The 21,254-nt window shown below is 44.9% G+C and overlaps 1 protein-coding gene across 4 annotated transcripts; it reads right to left on the bottom strand.

The window, feature by feature from the left end:
• Positions 1–1,227: 1,227 nt before the first annotated feature.
• On the bottom strand, positions 1,228–19,549 carry psph (phosphoserine phosphatase). 4 transcript variants are annotated; one of them, XM_038814034.1, is made up of 7 exons: positions 19,253–19,543; positions 12,700–12,855; positions 9,789–9,923; positions 7,021–7,166; positions 2,483–2,631; positions 2,168–2,271; positions 1,228–2,048 (listed from the first exon to the last, which is right to left on the bottom strand). In XM_038814034.1, the coding sequence occupies exons 1-7, from the start codon at positions 19,285–19,287 to the stop codon at positions 2,045–2,047; spliced, it is 729 nt and encodes a 242-aa protein (XP_038669962.1). In that variant the 5' UTR covers positions 19,288–19,543; the 3' UTR covers positions 1,228–2,044. The 4 variants fall into 4 exon arrangements, with proteins under 4 accessions (XP_038669962.1, XP_038669961.1, XP_038669964.1 ...); XM_038814033.1 differs by lacking the exon at positions 2,168–2,271 and having other exon boundaries at positions 19,253–19,549; XM_038814036.1 differs by lacking the exons at positions 2,168–2,271; positions 19,253–19,543 and adding an exon at positions 18,247–18,340.
• Between the last annotated feature and the right edge of the window lie 1,705 nt (positions 19,550–21,254).

Below are 21,254 nucleotides of genomic sequence, written 5' to 3'. Positions count from 1 at the left end.
GAAAAGGGGAGTTAAAAATTAGATCTGGAAGACCTCTTCACATACTATGATTAGTATGTAGATTGATCTTCTAGGTAAGGGAGTGACAGGAAAAACATTGTTCAAGACACAGGCCTCATCTGTTATTTTTGTGATGGCTTTCTAGTGGGGCATTAAGTGTAGATGCTAGGAAACAAAGAAATATGGCAACAGTTAAAGTATAGCTTGGGTATTTAAGAAATTCACCTATGCATACATCTGCAGGACTGCCACCATGAACTGAGATAAGATGCACAAAAACTATGGGCGCGATTCTACCATCATGTCACACCAGGCACAGCGGGTGAATTGCAGGAGGCCCAAATTATTTAAATACACGCGTTCATTTTGACGCCGCTTTCACCCGGGAGTCACCAGTCACACTGGCGAGGCCTCAACTGGGCACCAGTTAGTACTGGTCTCCACAAGCGGAGACCAGTTATGATGACCACTCAGGAGACTCGGAGGCCTTTAGAGCCCCTCCAGGTGATTAGGGGCAGGCCAGTACTGTGGCACTTCCAACTGGGCACCCTGAGTGCCAACCCTGGTACTGCCAAGGTGCCAGGGGCACTGCCCAGATGACAGGTTGACAATACCCAAGGATCAGAGTCTGAGGGGGGCCATGCCCATGAAAGGGAGTGAAAGTGAGGGAGGCCCTCTGAAACCCCATAACGGGGGGTTGGGGGGGTTAAAGCACATGTCTGCAGGGGATGGCATTGCCCATGAGATTGGGGGATGTGGGGGACACTCAAGCTCACTTGAGAGATCAGGGCACCCTTTCATAATGGTGTCCAGATCACAAAGGAGCTTGCTGCCAGCAAATTCAGCCCCCCACTGCTTAAAAGTTTCAATTTGTGGGCTAGACCAGGGAGAAACTCAGAGGCCCAAGAAAAATGACTAGGTGTGGATGAATCCAGGTCTGGATCTCACCCAAAACAATGGTGGGAAATACCCCGTAAACTTGCCCAAAATAGCACTTGTGCTTGAATAGCCCCCTACATTTAGTTTTTATGATGCGCTTTAGAGTCCTTCAAATTAAGACATCCCAAATCACTTCAGCAGGAGGACTGGTGGAGTGTGCCTCACTTCATGATTAAATACAAACATTAGCAATTATGATGAGAATCAAGGTTTACTGATCCATCTGAACAAAGTCACAGCCAACAAGCAACATATGTAAGAAGATAGAAAAAGACCATCAGTCACATATCAGATGAATGTAAATTAATTTTTATTCCATTTTTTTTCTCTATGCCAATAAAGTGACAATTCTGCTCAAGTTCATGCCAACTGATTGTTAATAATTAATAGCCAATTACAATCCTTGTAATAATTTGCCCCTCTTGATTTTCGGTGCTTCATTCAAACATAGGCCCACAGTGTAAAAAGGATAGTGCTCCAAAAGAAGTTGCGAGCAATACTTTAGTTAAATTAATAAAAGCATTTATCAAAACTCAACTGAGCAATGCTGTTTTTTAGTATATTTAAATATTTCTGATAAAACACTATTCTTATATATTTTACAGTACATAAATCAATAAAGCTTGAAAGAAAAAGAAATGCCCTCACAGGGTGGGTTGCTGTCTCAGCACAGCTTAGGTGAAAGGGGAGGGAGGATGAAATAGAGAATCCAAGCTTACTGGGTAATCAAGGATGATAGGAAAAGGACATAAGGAGTGCAGTTGAAGCTTTTGTATTGTGTTCCTCCCGAGGTCACAGCGAATATGGCCTGGAGATCTGTCTACCTCCTCACTTTGAATATGTAATATTAAGAAGGGGAAATACAATACATAAGAAAGGTTTTCTTGACACCATAACGATCATGGGGTTGAGTTTCAGAACTGAGTAGGACTCAATTCTTCCAGCCATATGAGAAACTTCCATAAGTTCACTGCTGGGCATTAAGTTGGGAGCCTTCCTCCAGTGGCAGATGGGGAATCTGAGACCCATCTTGTGACATTGGCAACAGCGCTCATGGTGATCTTGAACCCAGCTGCACCTCCTTTCCAGCTAGAGAAGCCAGAGACTAACTGGGAAGGGATTAAGAAGAACAATTAGTAAGTTCAAATCAATAAAACATATCAGAGAATTGTCTCTTCATTTTCTTATATTTGTGTTAAAGTATAGAATTTATTTTTTAAAAAATTACTTTTTCAGTTCTTCAATAATTTCTTTAAAGCTTGTGACAAACCACTTGGCTTTCTCTTTTACTTGCTGACGGACAATATTTCCACCAAATCCGATAAATGCATCCTAAGATAGGAAACCAATAGTTCATTGGACATTTCTATGAAAGTATTATTAGATACATACAAGCAGCAGTCAGAATCTAACGCAAGGCTGAATGTTTACCATTGGGCTCATTCTCGTACTAGACAATGTAAAGCTTAAACTTAAATTTATTAAATGTAAACACAAATTACAACTTTTGAAGTGACAAATTAAGTTCTAGATCTGTACGTACTGCAGGAGGGTACGCCTCCAAGTCCGTGGCTCCATCTCCAATCATAACAACCTTCTTCAAGCCTCTTTCTTCTTTTAGAAGTCTTATGATCCGGCCTTTTCCACCAGATTCTGCCGTTGGCTGGGTTTCATCAAAACCAGCGTAATCACCTGCAATGAACCAAGATCAACGCTTGTATATCCATTATACCTTGTATTGAAGTCAATGAGGAGCCCGAAAAAGGCAAGTGAAAAGTAATTACCATATATACCCACGTATCATGCGATCTCGCGTATCATGCGACCCCTAAATTTGCGTCCCCAAAACATGATTCTATGCTATATCTCATGTTACATGCGAGTCACTTTTTTTGGAAATTAATGCCCAAACTAAAACTTCCAAATGGTATCATTGTCTGTGGATTCTGCAGAGTGGATTCTGTTGTGAAAGCTGTTCGCGAATCGGACAGCTTTCCAGCTGTCTTTACTAGCGTCGTTCTGCCACTTGACGTTTCCATTCATAAAAACGGCAAGTAAAACACCCGCGAATTCTGTATCGGAAAAAGACGGCCATGTATTGAATAAACTACCCATATGATCAGGAATACTACTCTTCAGATTTTGACCACAGCATTCTGATGGGATGATGTTCAGCCACGTTCATGTTTTTATGAATGGAAACGTCAAGTGGCTGAACATCTTCCCATCAGAAAAAACAGCAAGTAAAACACCCGCGAATTCTGTATCGGAAAAAGACGGCCATGTATTGAATAATGTAACGAAGAATTATATATACCCTATGATGGTCAGTAGTACATTTTTAAAAATATATTTATTATGGAAACGCGCAGATTTCAAAAACTGTAAAAGTATCATCTTTTCTCCAGGGTTGAAGGGTATGTTCTTACTGTTAGAGTTACAGTCGCTAGCTAGCAATAATCAGACATTTTATTTGGATAACTTTAATAATAGTAGTCTGCACCTGAACAATGCCCCCTTACATCATGATTGCCTTTTACTGCACCTGCTTAACTATGGGTTGCGTTATTTGCTTTATGAATCGAGTAAGCGGACTTACATATACATTACCAAACTGGAAGGATTAAATGAATGTCTTGATTTACCAGTAGTGCAATCCTTATTCTGTTTACTAAGCTGTATTTGTTTAACCAGCAGGTAGAGTGTCATTAACAATAAAAGGTGCAGGTTCCCACATGTTCTATAGATTTCCTTCCTCGTCGGAAAAAACAGCAAGTAAAACACCCGCGAATTTTGTATCTCGCGTATCATGCAACCCCCCCCAAATTTAGGTTACAATTTAGGTCTTCAAAAGTCGCATGATACGCGAGTATATACGGTAATTTTCTTCCCACTGTTAGGAAATACAGCAACTAAGCAACACTACAAGTACCAGCCAGGACCATCCAGAGATGCCAGCTCATATCTCGGGCAATTAACAAGGCCCACTGCTGGACCTCAGCCCCTTAGCGGCGGAGCTTGTATTCCACGAGCCCCCCCCCCCCTCGGGGGATTGATCGGGTCGGTCTCGTGGGGCTTATCACACCTTGTTTCACCAGGGAGTTTTTATTCACTAACACAATTTGGAGGTGGAGTTAAAAAGAGATGGGGCACAAATTCCACACGTCATGAAAACCTGTGCCATCTGACCTTAAAACATACCCCACCCTTCAGTTTTCGAGATCTCTCATAACGTGGTGGGAGCCCTGAACATCTCAAAAACACCCACAGAAATCTTCTCAGCTGCTAGGTGTGACCCCTAATTGTCACACAACCAGGCCAACATCAAGAAATGGTCACATGGGACAGTTCAAGTGAAAAAAACATCAGCAGATGCCGGCTGCAAGTCAACATGCTAGCTGCTTAGCTTGCATAATGTAAACTATTTTTACTTGAAGTTAGTTATGAAAAATAGGATTTAACATGATCTTAACAATTTCCTATCGCAGAACGTCCACAATTCCAGCCTTCTATCAATTGTGTGCATAAAAATGAAATATTTGTGATGGAAATAAATGAATGACCTACTCTTTGAGAATTAAGTGGAGATGCCTGCGTTGGACTGGAATGAGCACAGTAAGAAGTTGTGCAACACCAGGTTAAAGTCCAACAGGTTTATTTGGAATCACTAGTGATTACAAATAAATCTGTTGGACTTTAACCTGATGTTGTAAGACTTCTTACTGTACTCTGTGAGAAGCATAAATACAAATGGTGAACTTCCTCATCTAGAAAGCCCAACTACTTGCTACAATTAAAAGAATGAAATTGGATATATTTAAAAAAAGGGTCAAACTGTGCTCTCTGTTCACCAAACAAAAAGCTTGAATCCTATTTGAATGGGACGAAGCCTTGAAGGCGACAGGAAGAATAGCTTTTCACAAACTCAACTGGCCAAATGGCCTCCTGTGTTGTATCTATTCCATTATAAGTGCGTTCCTTTGGGTTTTCTGCACAAAATGTACTGGAAATGGCTACTATTCTCCTTCTGTAAGGTTGGAAGAGGATATCTCTGCAACTCCAGACTCCATTAGGCCTGCTAATTTCCTAGTCCAAGTGGGGTGGCTGGGTAGCATAGATCTGAAAGCATTTCTGTCATTCCCACCTCCTTTGCCTGCACCCTCTTTCTATTGCACACACAGAGTTAACATGTTTGATGTAAGGCAATCCAAGCAGCCACTGTGAATCACTAGAATTACAAGTCAACAGTAGGACTCTCGTCCATTCTTACACTTTACAAAGTCATGGATAATTCTGTTCCAGGTCTGAACAAAATCTCTGTGTATGGATTGCCACAAGCATCCAACATGCTGTCCAGGTCGGTTTGTTAGTAACTTCCTTGAACCATAGAAAGATGCAAAATGAGGCCATTCAGCCCATCAGGTCTGCACCAGCCAAATAAAAGAGGAAAAGGAATCTAGCTGCTCATTTTAATCCCATTTTGCAGGTTCAGGTCTATCACCTTGCAGAATCCAGCACATTCAGATGCAGGTCCAGGTAGCTTTTAAATGAGTTGAGCTTTTCAGCCTCAACCACCAACTTAATCAGTTAATTCCAGACACTCACCACCTTCTGATTGAAAACGCTTAAACTTAAATTCGGTCAAGTCCGCAAAAATTAGGGCAGCAACGGTGGCGCTGAGGACCTGGGTTCGAATCGCGGCCCTGGGTCACTGTCCGTGTGCCCGTACCAGCCTCCCCGGACAGGCGCCGGAATGTGGCGACTAGGGGCTTTTCACAGTAACTTAATTGAAGCCTACTCGTGACAATAAGCGATTTTCATTTCATTTGCACATTCTCCTCGTGTTTGCGTAGGTTTCACCCCCACAACCCAAAAGACGTGCAGGTTAGCTGGATTGGCCATACTAAATTGCCCCTTAATTGGAAAAAAAAATAATTGGGTACCAGTCTGAGAAAGCTGCTTCCACTAAGCTGCTTTAGCTTCATGCTGATGCTGTCAGAATACCTGTCCTCTCTGAACTGGTCTCCGAGCTCCCCTAATGGTGACTGCCAAACTCCCTCTAACCTGTTTGATTGGAACCCCATCCACACACTCTACCATTGATGAACAGTGGCAGCAGTATTTATCATCTACAAGGTGCAGTTCAGAAACTTACTAAGGCTCCTGAGACAACCCCTTCCAAATCCACGACTACTACCATCTAGAGGGGCAAGCACAGCAGATACATAGGAATACCACCACCTGGAAGTTCCACTCCAAGTCACTCACCATACCGACTTGGAAATATATTGCTGTTCCTTCACTGTTACTGGCTTGCAATCCTGGAGCTCCCACCCTGACAGCTACATCACATGGACTGCAGCAGTTCAAGAAGGCAGCTCACTACCACCTTCTCCAAGGCTTTTAGGGATGGGCAATGAATGCTGGCCTAGTCAGCAATGCCTACATCGTTCAATGAATTAAGAAACAAAATTAACTGAGGTGGGGCAGAGTCAGGTGACATTACATAGGTATTTTTGCTGATGGCTCAGATGTGTTGTTGGATGCTCATCTTGGGGCCAAAAACAATGCCATGTTTCAAACACACCGGTTGAGCCTGAAATGGTGGCCAGGGCGAGGTAAGGAGTGGGTACATCAAGAACTGAATTTATAGGAGACACTGAAAACAATGGGCGGGTTTCTCCCATAGCCATCGGGATTCTCCGTTTCGTCGGCTGGTCAAGTGGAGCAGCCCCACGTCACCAGGGATATCCCTGGGCTACCGGCAAAACGGAGAATCCCAACAGCGGAGAATTCAGCCCAATGTCTTTGTTGGAAGGAATGTCTGTTAATTTGATAGCTGACGTCAGGTTGCATGACAAAGTAGAGGCAATGGAGGGATTGATATTGATGTCAATGCGGTAGAGCAGTGAGGTGTCGGTGTCCAATCCTTGCACCAATTTGCAGCCCTGCTTTTCTTTGTTCCCCTTTGTGGTGCTCCCTTCTACGGCTGGTCAGCAGTTCATTTCTTACACCTTTCAATTTCACTAAGCGGGAGTTTCTGATCTAGAAATGGCCAATTCCCACCCTCATGATCCTTACCATTGAAGTAAAACTTCAGCTTGTTTGCATAAACATTGGATAAGGGAACATTTATCTTTGCTGCTACATGTTCCACGATGCACCTAAATCCACCCGATATCAGGAAGACTTGCACACCGTGCTGCTGAAGATGATCAACTAGGTTCCTGTTTTAAAATAAAAGTTCAAAGAAAGAGTTGTGCCTTGATGGGATGAAAACTAAACAGATTATTTGATAACACAGACACATTCAACTTTGAAAAATATTTTCATCAGATCAAGCCTTTGCTATTGCGACTCCTTTGAAACTGACCGCAACTTCAGTATTTAGCACAAGTACCAATTGATAAGGAAACTGCGGTCTATCTTTCACATCTCTATCACAGGGTGAGCTACAGATTCCCCCTGCCCTGTCAGAGCCCATGAAGAGTAAAATCAAATACGTTTGGGGAGTATGTCCCTTGCTTCATACTCATACCACTATTAGAAACCCCATGAAAAGCCAAGCCTAGGTCATTGTGGCAGAACTGGATTTTTAAATCGTAAACAAAGCAATAACTACTGCTGAAGAACCAATCTGGCCGTGGAAAAAAATCATGGAATGTTGTATCCCAATTATGCTAGTGACAAGATTTTTACAATAATTATTACTTCAAAGGGTTTTTTCATATTCCACCTTCTAACTTACCCTGTGTATGTTCCAATCTTCCTTTCCTTCTCTAAAATTTTTTAAAGGGGATACTTTCCATTTCCTGGTTGTGTGTCTGTGAGAATTCCTTAAGGTGATTGGTTGCTTGGACAGCTTGATGAATCACTGCAGCTCAATGGTGGGAATCCCCTTTAAAGAATGCTACAATAGGGAATCCCCATTAAAGAATGCCACAATCAGGAGAGGGAACTTGACGCATTACCTCCAAATTTGCAGATGCAGATGATACAAAGTTGGGTGGGAGGGTGAACTATAATGATGCAGAGATGCTTCAGCAGGATTTGTACAGGCTGAGTGAGTGGGCATATGCAGTATAAAGTGGATACACGCGAGGTTGTCCACTTTGGTTGCAAAAATAGGAAGGTTATTATCTGAATAGTGTAAATTGAAAGAGATGGATACTCAGCGAGACCTTGGTATCCTCGTGTATCACTCGTTGAAAGTTACCTGCGTGTTAAGAAGGCAAATGGTATGTTGGCCTTCATAATGAGAGAATTTAAGTAGAGGGATAGGGATGTTTTACTGTAATTCCATAGGGCATTGGTGAGGCCACAACTGAAGTATTGGTGTCCTTATCTGAGGAAGGATGTTCTTGCTTTGGAGGGAGTGCAGTGAAGGTTTACCAGGCTGATTCCTGGGATGCCAGGACTGTCATATAAGGAGAGACTAAGTTGATTAGGATTATATTAATTGGAGTTTAGAAGTGTCAGAGGGGATTGCCAAATTTTGCCACACAGTATAGGGAGTAGTTCAGAAGAACAAGGGGAGAATCCCATAGAAACTATAAAATTCTAACAGGATTAGGCAGGATAGGGTCAGAAAGCGTGTTCCCAATTATGAGGGAGTCCAGAATTAGGGGTCATAGTTTGAGGATAAATGGTAAATCTTTTAGGACTGAGGGGAAGAGAAATTTCTTCACCCAGAGAGTGGTGAATCTGTGGAATTCACTCCCACAGAAAATAGTTGAGGACAAGCCGTTGTGTAATTTCAAGGAGTTAGATATAGAAATGAAATGAAAATCGCTTATTGTCACGAGTAGGCTTCAATGAAGTTACTGTGAAAAGCCCCTAGTCGCCACATTCCGGCGCCTGTCCGGGGAGGCTGATACGGGAATCGAACCGTGCTGCTGGCCTGCTTTAAAAGCCAGCGATTTAGCTCAGTGAGCTAAAATCACTCTTGGGGCTAAAAGAATCAAGGGATATGGGGGGGGGGGGGGGGGGGGGAAAGAGGGCAGGATCACTGAACTCGATCAGCCATGATCATAATGGATGGTGGAGTAGGCTAGAAGGGCTGAATGGCCTCCTCCTGCTTGTATTTTCTATGTATGGTTTCCATGAATGTACGGTTCTCACCACCGAGATCATTAGAGCTCTCAGCCTAGGTTTTTTCAAGGTCAATGGGGAGTGTTCTTGCTTCACCGCTGACTGGGCTAAATCGCTGGCTTTTAAAGCAGACCAAGCAGGCCAGCAGCACGGTTCGATTCCCGTACCAGTCTCCCTGGACAGGCGCCGGAATGTGGCGACTAGGGGCTTTTCTCAGTAACTTCATTGAAGCCTACTCGTGACAATAAGCGATTTTCATTTAATCTCTCCTCTATCCCAAGCCCCACTTTATAGGTTATTTCTCTTCAGTCCCCAAGCAAGAAAATACCCCCTAGCTCCCAGTGGTTCGCAGTGTGGATGACACATGTAGTACTGCACCAGTGAGCCCAGAATGGCAGGGGGAGGGATACAAACTACTTTCTGCAATTCAATTTGAGCAATGCTGATCCTGCAGCTATACATTTACACCTCATGATCTCCACTACAGAAAACAAGGTCTGTTTATGTGTAGGCAGGGATGATTGGACTACTCTCCATTCTAGGCACCTGCACAAAAACAATAGTCCCCATGATGACCATCAGTTCATTGCCTGATTTCTACACAGCATTGGTATCAAAAAGAGAAATAAAATACATTTTTCTAAGCTTTAAAAAAAATCTTACTATACAAATGAAAATAACTTCTTCCTTCTTGCTGCAACTACACCACTATGGTAACTCTAACCACCTGAATCATGAGACTGCGTCCAATTACTTACTTAATGTCCTCTGTTAAATGAGGTGGATGGTCAGTTATTAATTTGTTCACTTGTTTGTGTGAAGGTCGTATTATAGCTAGTCGCTCCGTTAAAGCCTTCTTAAATGGGACTGCCCCTCCCATTGCATTTCGAGTCCTGTAATAAGAAGGTCAATTGGAAAGAGTCACTGAATGTGACAACGTACTTGAAAAGATATCCTCTGTGGAACAGCATGGTACTGTGCTCAGCTAGACAAAAACGGTACAACTAGCAACTTCACTACGCATGAGGTACTATGACAGAATGGTCATATTCTGTAACTTCATAATGCTAATTTCTCCCATTGCTCAATCACAGTCAAGTTGAGACACCAACCCCAATATATTGGCGGCATGGTAGCACAGTGGTTAGTACTCTTGCTTCACAGCACTAGGGTCCCAGGTTCGATTCCCAATTTGGGTTACTGTCTGCAGAGTCTGCATGTTCTCCCTCTGTCTGTGTGGATTTCCTCCAGGTGCTCCTGTTTCCTCCCGCAAGTCCCGAAAGTCATGCTTGTTAGGTGAATTGGTCATTCGGAATTCTCCTGTGTATCCGAACAGGCGTCGGAATATGGCGGCATGGGGATTTTCATAGTAACTTCATTGCAGTGTTAACATAAGCCAACTTGTGACAAAAAAGATTATTATTGCAAGCTGTAGGGCATGTCAGGAGCACCATCTAACATACTTTAGACTGAGGTACCAACATAGGTGATAGGATTACATTGAGCTATCTGCATCCAAAAGAAAATAAGATGGTCAGATATCCAATGGGCGACAACAAAAACCAAATGGGCAACAACAAAACTCTCTGGACCTACCATGTCCAGTGAAGAATGGTGGCAGAAATGCAGAAAATGAACAGGTGGATGAGATTCCACGAGCACTGCCATCCTCAACATGGTGGAAACCAGCATATATGGTGTAGACAAGCTGCACATGTTCTAGAAGTGTTGATCCTACTCGGGAGAAATAAGGAGAGGGAGGGTGACACAGTGCAGCGTCACAGTGCTGAGGACCCGGGTTCGATCCCGGCCCCGGGTCACTGTGGAGTTTGCGTATTCTCCCCGTGTTTGTGTGGGTCTCACCCCCACAACCTGAAAAGATGTGCAGGGTAGGTGGATTGGACACGCTAAATTGTCCCTTAATTGGGGAAAAAAATAATTGGGTACTCTAAAAAGGAATAAGGATAGGCAATGTAAACTGAAAGGCTTTAAGAGAATGGCCTATTGGTTCACACATACAAAAATCATGAAGGGAGCTGGACAAGAGAAGCTTAAGGAATCCTTGGTACTATAAATCGGGTACAAAAGGAAATAAGTTACACTAAACCTTTATATTTCACGGATTAGGCCTCAACTGATGTATTAAGCTCAATTCTGGACGTTACATTTAAAAAAAGGAGGATGTAGAGACGTTACACAGGAATTAAACTCTAGATGTAGGAATTCATTTACACAATGACACTGGGAAATGTTGGGATTATTCTCCTTGGAGGAGTGTTAGGAGTGAGTGTAATGGACGTATTCAAAATTATAAACTATTTTGATAGAGAAACTGTTTTCACTGGGGGGGGGGGGTAAAAATCAATAATCAGAGGATACAAATTGCAAAAGAACCAGGAGCAAAGGAGATTTTATTTTAATGTAGCGAATTGTTAGGTTCTAGACTACAATGCCGGACAGGGAAGCTCATTAAATAGTAACTTCGAAAAGCAACTCGATAACCATTTGAAAATGAAAATAAAATGCAAGCCTACGGGGAAAGCACAGGGGTTGCAAGGGTCGAATTAAATTGTTCATTCAATGTGCCTGTATGGACTGAATGGCCTTTCTCTTTCCAAGTTATTCACCCTCATACAGGTGGATGTTCCGTCAAATCAGTCCATTCACTGTCAAAAGCACTTCGCTTTTTTGTTCCAAATTCTAAGTTAATGATTATTATACATACACTTGGGGCGCAATTCAGCGGACTCAAGTTAAAGTTCGCTGAATGGCTCATTTGGCGGGGTGCTTCTCACTGGCTGCACTGCTCCGAAACATCCTGCTATCCAACAGCTCTTTGCTGGTGTTTTTTTGGCCTCAAGGAGGAGGCTCCCCACCGAGGTCGCTCCAGAGATTTCCTTTTGTCCAGCAGCCCCAATTCACCCCCCCCCCCCCCCCCCCAACTGTTCTTTTGATCTCTCCTCACCCTCCCCACCTTTGGGGAGGCCCTCAGGAACTCTCCCTCTGCCCCCTCTACCTGGCAAGGTCGCCCAGCCCCGACCCCTGGCAGTGTCAACCTGGCACCTGGGCATCCTGACTGTGACATGGTGCACAGGTATCATGGTGCCACCCTGCCTTGTCCCTGACCACCTGGGGGTCTCCAATGACCTGAGATCCCCCCCCCCCCCAGGTGGCGCTGCGACTGGTTCAAGTTTGTGCAGACCAGTACTAAACGGTACCCAGGCGAGGTTTCACAGACATGGCAGGTGAGTCCCAGGCTCATTTAAATATGCAGATCTGGATCTCGCCCAGCGAGGTTTCACACCCACCATTCAGCCTAATTTGGGGCTCGCACGCGATTCACCCATTATGCCCTAATCTACACCAGGCGCAAGAGGGTCGCTGAATTGAGCCCTTAATATATCGGCTGGTTTTTTTGTTTACTGCACAAGTCTGTACAGGAATGACTGCATTCTATTTTCTTACCAGTGAAGCATACTTGCCAAAGACATTGTGATTTACAACATAATTAAAAGTATTCTCAGATCGCCGGTCATCCATACCTTGGGAGAACGAGAATCTAAATTGAAGGAATGTATATGAACTATTGCTCAAAATAGGCAAGGACAGTTCACTGATGGTATTACAATGGACTTCCCATTATTAAAAGCAAAGACCATGAACACCTACATTTCTGCTACATCATCACCGACTCCACAGAACTTTGCGAGTTCATCAATTCCTTCTTCTTTTATCACCGTGCTGTCTACATCAAAACACACTGCATCGGCACTGTGAAGGATTGCTTTTGTTTCAGCAAGTGTAGTCATATTGCTTTGCAAATCCCTGTAGAAATCCAAAAAAATGCAAAATTACAATCCTTTAGCACCCTGCACAGACAAAAGCTAAGGTGGCTAGACCATAGGCAGGTCACATATACACAGCGCAGAATATGACCACCTTTGGGTCAGATTGTGGTACGTTCCTTCAGATTCCCCTATCTGTTCATTACTAATTTCAGTCCTTAACCTACTAACAAATTGTAATTGCCATCCTCACTCCTCAGCACTCCAGCTATGACCAAATTTCCAGAGACAATGGGATAATTAAAAAAATATTCTTTCACGAGATGCAAGCATGGTTGACAGGTTTAGCATGTGTTTTCCATCCCTGTAATACACCTTCAGGAGATGGTGGTTAACTGCCTTCTTGAGCTACTGCAGTCCATCCGGTGTAGGTTACACCTACAGCGCTGTTAGAAAGGAAGGGAGTTTCAGGTTTTTGACCCAGTGAAGGAACAGCGATTTTGTTCCAAAGCAGAAAAGTGTGCCACTTGGCGGGCTCCTTGCAGGTAGCAGCGTTGTCATACTTCTGCTGCTGTAGTCCTTCTAGCTGGTAGAGTTTGCGGGTTTGGAAGTAGATTGTTCTAAGGCAGCAAACGGCAAGTCAGCTAATTCAAAGTGTTTGTGGGCATTTGCTTCAAGTATCTCGCAGATTCAAATGAATTTGGGAATTAACTAACCTGTGACCCCATTTCCTTGGAATCGGTCACCCAGCTTAAGGACTGTCCAGGATCCAAAAGATTTCCATCTTGTTCTTCCTCGCCCTGGTCTAGTCCAGAGGTTAATGGCTAAGTGTACACAATTCTTGGCTCAAAGCGGTCTAATTTTAGTCTTAACTCTCTAAACTTCCTTTAATAAACCTACATCTTTCCTCTGATGCAAGGATCAAATTTGAATATTGCATTCCAGGCTTTATACTCAATAATATATTTATATAAAAGTGGATATATAACTGCGGATGCTGGAATCTGAAACGAAAGAGATAATGCTGGAAAATCTCAGGTCTGGCAGCATCTGTAGGGAGAGAAAAGAACGAACGTTTCGAGTCAGATGACTCTTTGTCAACATATTTATATGGTATCTTTAACATAATGAGGGTCTAAGGCATTTCACGGGAGTATTATAAAACCAACTATGACACCAAGCCACATAAAGGTGATATTTGATGACCAAATGTTTTATCAAAGAGCTAGGTTTTAATGAGCATCTTAAAAGGAGGAAAGCAAGATGGAGAGGAGGTGAGATGTAGGGAGGCTTTTTAGCTGCAATTCTTGTAGTGGAAAACTGCATTCTACTTTATTACCAGGAGTTGAAAACTATTCTCAGGTTACTGGGTAATTACAACTTGGCGAAACTGGATTGAACTAAGGGGCCAATATTGCTCAAAACGGGTACCGACATGAGATTATGGCATGCACCAGCACCATAGTGGTCAACTCTGTCTTATGCATCACCTGGTGTAGCTCCGAAGCCCACTCTGGCAAGGCAGCTTTTGCTGTTATTTGCTGCAAAGGACGTTGTACGATTCTCTGGCCCGTTTTCTCCAGGCCCCCTTCATGGCCAGCTTAACTGTCCCTTTCAGCTTGCCTCTTCCAATGCCCTTCCAAGCAGTCAGCTCCAAAGGTCATGGCCATCAGTTGTCAGCATCAATGTCCACCATCTTCATGTCTCGCTTGAAGGTGTCTCATGTAGCAGAGGTATGGATATCTAAAAGGTCACATTCTAGTGGCCAGTTCACTGTAACAATATGGCTGTCATCCATCTGATGAACATGGCCTAGCTTATGTTAATTTAGCAATGAGTGTATACTGATGTAATTAGCACACTCCAGGACCTCAGAGCTGGTGACCTTGTCCTTCCAAGTGATGCCCAGGATTTGTTTAAGACAGTGGCAGTGAAAACTGTTCAATCTTTTTTCCTCCATAGTATATGTTGTCCAGGTCTCACCACTGTTGACTAAGGACTCAGGATGTAACCTTACAGTTTGGTGTTCTCAGTCAGGTTGCTGTTGTTCCACACTCTTACTAAGCTTGAACATAAAGGCTGCAGCTGTGATGCGCATGTTGATTTCAGCATCAAGTGACAGATTGCTGATGATTGTAGAACGTAGATATGTAGAGATATCAACAACCTTCAATGAAGAGGCCTTGTGGCTTAGATCAGTAGGTTGGACAGCTGTTTTGTGATGCAATGAGGCCAACAATGTGGGTTCAATTCCTGTACCGGCCGAGTTATTCATGAAAACCTCGCCTCTTTGACCTTGCCCGAGGTGTGGTGACCCTCAGGTTGAATCAACACCAGTCAACTCTCCCCTTCGAAAGGGTAAAGCAGCCTATGGTCATCTAGGACTATGGTGACTTTACATCATTTAACCCATCAATAGGCATTTGAAAGATCTGCTGATTCTTGTCAAATGTCGGCGCATACCTACCTATGATGGAACCAGAGGACCCTTGCTCCAAGAACATCAAGGATATAGTGGCAATAGAGAATGGGCAGCACGGTAGCATTGTGGATAGCACAATTGCTTCACAGCTCCAGGGTCCCAGGTTCGATTCCGACTTGGGTCATTGTCTGTGCGGAGTCTGCACATCCTCCCAGTGTGCGCGTGGGTTTCCTCCGGGTCCCTCCCACAATCCAAAGATGTGCAGGTTAGGTGGATTGGCCATTATAAATTGCCCTTAGTGTCCAAAATTGCCCTTAGTGTTGGGAGGGGTTACTGGGCTATGGGGATAGGGTGGGGTTGTGGGCTTGGGAGGGTGCTGTTTCCAAGAGCCGGTGCAGACTTGATGGCCCGAATGGCCTCCTTCTGCACTGTAAATTCTATGATAGTCTATGATGTAGTAAAAATTCTGTGTTTTCATCAGCTGAACCAGAAGGTTCTCCATGATGATACCAGCTAAGCGGTAAAGCCCAGAAAAAGGCATGTACCAAGCAACAGCAGCTTTTAATAACCCTAATAACGGCTTATGGTCCGTCACCATGGTGAATTTCTGCCCGTACAGATACTGGTAAAATTGTTTTTACTGCAAATATCACCCCCAGTCTTTCCTTCTCTATTTGGGCGTACTTCCTCTCAGCCATCGCCATGGTCCTCGAAGCATAGGCTATTGGCCGTTCTTCCCCATTCCTTCCTTTATGGGCCAAGACAGCTCCTACCCTGTAAGGGGATGCGTCACAAGTGACCACCAACTCCTTCCTTGGGACATAATACTCTAGGACATTTCGGATGACAGCTGTTCCTTAATGTCCCTAAATGCTCGGTTTTGGTGGGCGGACCATTTCCATTCTTGCCCCTTTTTTAGTAGCTGGTGGAGGGGGTTCTAGGATGGACGCCCTATTTTCAATAAATTTGCCATAATAGGTTACCAACCCTAGAAATGATCGTAACTCCTGGACTGTGGTGGGAGCTGGGGCTTCTTTTATTGCCCTTACTCTGTCTTCCAATGGGTGCAAGCCCGACTTGTCTACTTTATATCCTAGGTATAAGAGAAAAAACATATTTTTCTCTTTTAAGCCGTACGCATGCCTTTGCGAAACGCCGGAGCACTTCCTCCAGGTTCCTTAAGTGTTCCCTGTTTGTCCTACCCGTGATTAAGACATCGTCCAAATAAATCGGCACCTGCGGTAGTCCCTGCAGAATATTTTCCATCGTACGCTGGAATATAACGCAGGCTGATGACACTCCGAAAGGTAGCCGAGTATAACGAAAAAGGCCCTTCAGGGTGTTGATCGTAGCGAACTTCTGGGAGTCCTTGTTCAGTTTTAACTGCAGGTAGGCGTAACTCATGTCCAGTTTCGTGAACAAAAGCCCACCTGCCAATTTGGTATATAGGTCGTCTATTTTCGGGATCGGGTATTTGTCCAGCAGTGCGTATTTGTTTACCGTTTGTTTGAAATCTCCACAGAGATGTATCGAGCCGTCTGGCTTCAAAATTGGTACCACCGGTGCTGCCCATTCCGAGAACTGTACTGGTCTGATAATGCCGTCGCGCCGTAGCCTTTCTATTTCGACCTCTACTTTCTTCCTTAACGCGAAAGATACCTCCCTGGCCTTACAACGTTTTGGAAGGGCTTCTGGGTCCACGTGCAAATTTGCTTTGGCGCCTATGATTTCCCCCAAACCTTCTTGGAAGACCTCCGGGCATTTTTGGAGTACTCCACTCAACTGCCCACTTCCACTCTGGAAAATTTTCATCCAATCTAATTTTAGGTCTTTCAGTCAGTTCCGTCCAATTAAGCTCGGTCCAGAGCCCTCTGCTATCATCAACGGTAATCTGAGCAATTGTTTCTCATATTCCACGGGTACATGAGTCATGCCGAGAACTTCCAGGGGTTCCCCCATGTAGGTTTTAAGTTTTGTCGATGTTTTTGTTAGGGTTAGTGGCTGGAGTCCATCTTGATTTTTTAAAATGCTGCCACTCCCATTTCTGATATGGCCACCCCCGTGTCTATTTCCATTATTGTCGGCCGCCCGTTCACCCGTGGGTAACCTTAATGGGTTCTGCTTTCTTCGTTGCAATATTATATAATTGTTCCCCTTCGGAGGAGGATGTGGCGTCTAGGTTGTGTACTTCCCTGCGTCCCCACCTGCCATTCCTCTTTTGCCACCTCCTTCTAGGGTTTCTGTCGCTGTTACCCCACTCTGTTTGGTGCCAGAAACGGTCCTTCTCTGTTGGGGGGAGCCTCAGCCGGTACTTCCCTCTGTCTCCAGTTAGTCCTAGCAGACTTGGGGGCAGTTCTGGGGTTTTCATTTGGCCCTCTATTCCTCAGGCTTTTCCGGAGAGCAGCTATCTGGTAGCAGGACCCGTTGTGGTAGTCCCTCTCACAGGTATCTACCTCCATTGGCGTGCCCTGTAGTTCCTGCGCCCCACTTGCTGCCTTTTCTAGGGACAGTGCGAGCTGCACCGCCTGCCTGCAGTCTAGCTGCATTTCCCCCAACAGGCGCTTCTGTATTGTGAGGTTGTTTATGCCACACACTAACCGGTCCCGAAGCATTTCATTTAGCGTTGGGCCGAACTCACATTTTTCCGCCAGCCTTCTCAGGCGGGTCAAGAAATTTGTGACTGACTCCGTCTTCCCGCTTCGCTGTGTAGAATCTGTACCTACGCAAAATGAGGGGTGGTTTTGGGTCATAGTGCTCTTTCACCAATTCCGTTAATTCTTGGAAAGGTTTCGTGTCTGGCGGATCGGGATAAGTTAGACTACATATAATGGCGAAAGCTGAGGGTCCGCACGCCAACAGCAGGATAACCCGTTTCCTTTCGTCCGTAGTTATATCATTGGCCCGGAAGAAGTAACACATTCTCTCCATATACTGGGACCAGTCCTCAATAGTCGGGTCGAATGCATTTAACCTCCCAAAAAACGGTATTTTTGAAATAGCAAGGCTTACCCTCAGAGTGCAGCAGCTGGTCTCCGTAAAGTTCTTTGTTTACCTCGTCACCACTGTAATAATCCACAGGAGGTAGTAGTCCCGTCACCACACCAATATTTATTGCCAATAACTATATACAAGAGCAGCTCCAACAGTGCTGCTAGCATTCCAGTCAACTTAAGACTGGATCACAAAGCCTACACAGGTGCTTATATGGGCCCCCTCAATGAGCTATCATTGAGGGAGCTCATACTCCAATTGGCCAACCAATAATGCTAATTGGAGGTCATTACACTGGGGAACTGATTAGCGCTTTGCCAACCTCTGATAGTTCCCTGGGGAACTGATTAGCGCTTTGCCAACCTCTGATAGTTCCTTGGGGAACTGATTAGCGCGTTGTCAACCTCTGATAGTTCCCTGGGGAACTGGTTAGCGCTTTGCAAATCTCTGATAGTTCCCTGGGGAACTGATTAGCGCTTTGTCAACCTCTGATAGTTCCCTGGGGAACTGGTTAGGGTTTTGCACCTCTGATAGTTCCCTGGGGAACCGGTTAGCGCTTTGCACACCCCTGTTAGTGCCCTGGGGAACTGGCTATCTATCTGATGGAAAGAACACTGGAGCCTTTACCATCACTCTCCACAGCTGCAGCATAGGTGCTTAAAAGCTCCCTGTTGCCACAAAAACTCGGGGTCCCGGAGTAAACTCCCACCATCCAGTCAGTCCCCCGCCCGCTGCATTCTCCGAGCCGTGTATTCCCGCAGTCAGTTCGGGCCTTCGCAGCGGACTCACAGCAATCCAACTTCACCTCGAGCGCACGCCACCCCGTGATGTGAATGTGCAAACGAAGCCTTTCGCTCAGAGGAAAAGGGTCATTTGCGACCACCGCGTCCGCGATCGCCCCGCCGCCGGTGCGACCTTCTCCTCGGCCCCGAGATCAGAAGGCACCCGCGCAGTGACAGGAGGGAGCCTCCCCGCAAACCAGCCCGACACCCAGATTCCCAACCCTGGCCGTCCTGCCACTCACCTCCCGGGTTCGAGCAGGCTTCCAGCGCCGACCATTCAAACGCCGGCACTTCCACTTCTCTTAATCTGGCCGCGAAAAATACTTAACAAGCTGTCCGGCACAAAGATCGCGTGAGATTTCTTCCCTGGTCGAATGTTTTAAAGCGATTTAATCTTCCCACAAAACAGCGACACGTCACTCGGCTCTCTAGAAAAGCGCCCCCCACTATAAATCACAAGATGCGGCGCCGCTTTGACCAAAGCACATCCACCAGCGTTTGAGACCAATCGACTCCTTCCCACGCTCCGGGGACACGCGTCTGGAGTATTTAATTAAAAGGGCAATATTACGGCTCTTGCTTGTTCCCGATGGTGGGCTCCACCGTACAAGTTATGTAAAGACCCTCCCCCCCCCCCCCCCCCCCCCCCCCCCCTCCCAACTCGTGGTGCTACCCTCTACAAAATGGGAGGACCACAATGGTCGCTCGCTTGATGAACTTCTATATTTAACGGTCATAGGGATTGGGAGCACAAGTAGGCAATTCAGCCTTTCCAGTCCCCGCAGCCATTCATTCAAATCGGTGGCTGATCTCTTCCTGGTCTCAAAGTCACCACTTACCTGTTCCCCCTATCCCTTTAACCCTTTTATTTTTAAATCAGAAATATCTATCTCCCTCTTGAAACCATTTAGTGATTCGGTTTCCCACCGCACTGTGGGCCAGAGAGGTCCACAAATTCACCACCCTCTGCGAGAAGTAGTGCCTCCTCATCTCAGTTTTAAATCTACCACCTTTCAACCTAATACACTGAGGAAGTTTGAAGAACACATTTTGATAACCAACCCCTCAATACAACCCTGCATTTTTAATCACTGCCCAGTGATCATATCATGTTGCAACTGTAGTGTAAAACCGAAGGTTTAATGAACTGTGATGGCGGGAGGGGGGGCGTTTAGTGATAGACATCAAGAAGATGTAGGATAAGATCATAAGAAATAGAAGCAGGATTAGGACATTTGGTCCATCGAGCCATTCAATAAAACCATGGCTGATCACATTGGGGCCTTAACCCCGCCATCCTGTGTGCCCATCTTAAACTCAACCTTGAATATATTCACTTCTCTCCATGGGAGAGAATTCCAAAGAATTCCAATGGTTCCTCTGAGTTAAGAAATTCCTCCCCATCACTGTCTTAAACGAAAGGTCCGTGATTTTTAAACACTGGCCCCTAGTTCTAAAAGAAACAGCCACACTGCCAATCACACAAGCCCCCTCTGAATCTTGTCCAGCCGGTTCAGCAGAGTTGTATCATCCGGGAATACACTGCCTAATGGAGTGGTGCAAGCAGATTCAGGGGTAACTTTCAAAGGGGAATTGGATAAAGCCTTGAAGGGAAAACAATTTCAGAATGATAGGGACAAACCAGGAACTGTGGAGTTGGTCAGCTCTTTCAAAAGCAGCACCACAGGCATGTTGAACTAAATGCCCTCCTTGTATGTTGTGTAATAAGATATATTTTTTTTAAATTTAGAGTACCCAATTTTTTTTTCAATTAAGGGACAATTTAGCATGGCCAACCCACTCAGCCTGCACATCTTTGGGCTGTGGGGGGAGACCTATGGAAACACAGGGAGAATGTGTAAACTCCACATGGACAGTGACCCGGGGCCGGGATCGGACCCGGATCCTCGGCGCCGTGAGTTGTACAAAAGATTACTTTCCATTCTTATAAACTCCAATGAGGATAGACCTGCCCTGCTCAACTTTTACCCATAAAACAACCCTTTCATCCCAGGATTCAGCCAAGTGAACCTTCTCCAAAGTGTGTCCAGTGCAAGCGTAGCCCACTTTAAGGAAGAAAACTAAAACTACACTGTACTGTGGAATGAGCAGGGGGTGACATATGAACTTTAATGAAAGAAGTGTGAAGTGATATATTTCGGTAGGATGAATGAGGATAGATGATCTAAACAAAAGGTACAATTACAAAGGGGCTGCAAGAGCAGAGGAATCTGGAATACATTA

Source organism: Scyliorhinus canicula, chromosome 12 (assembly GCF_902713615.1).
Source record: "Scyliorhinus canicula chromosome 12, sScyCan1.1, whole genome shotgun sequence".
NCBI classification, from domain to species: domain Eukaryota; kingdom Metazoa; phylum Chordata; class Chondrichthyes; order Carcharhiniformes; family Scyliorhinidae; genus Scyliorhinus; species Scyliorhinus canicula.
Note: the sequence above shows the minus strand (reverse complement) of the source record. Positions and strands in the feature narration are given on the sequence as shown.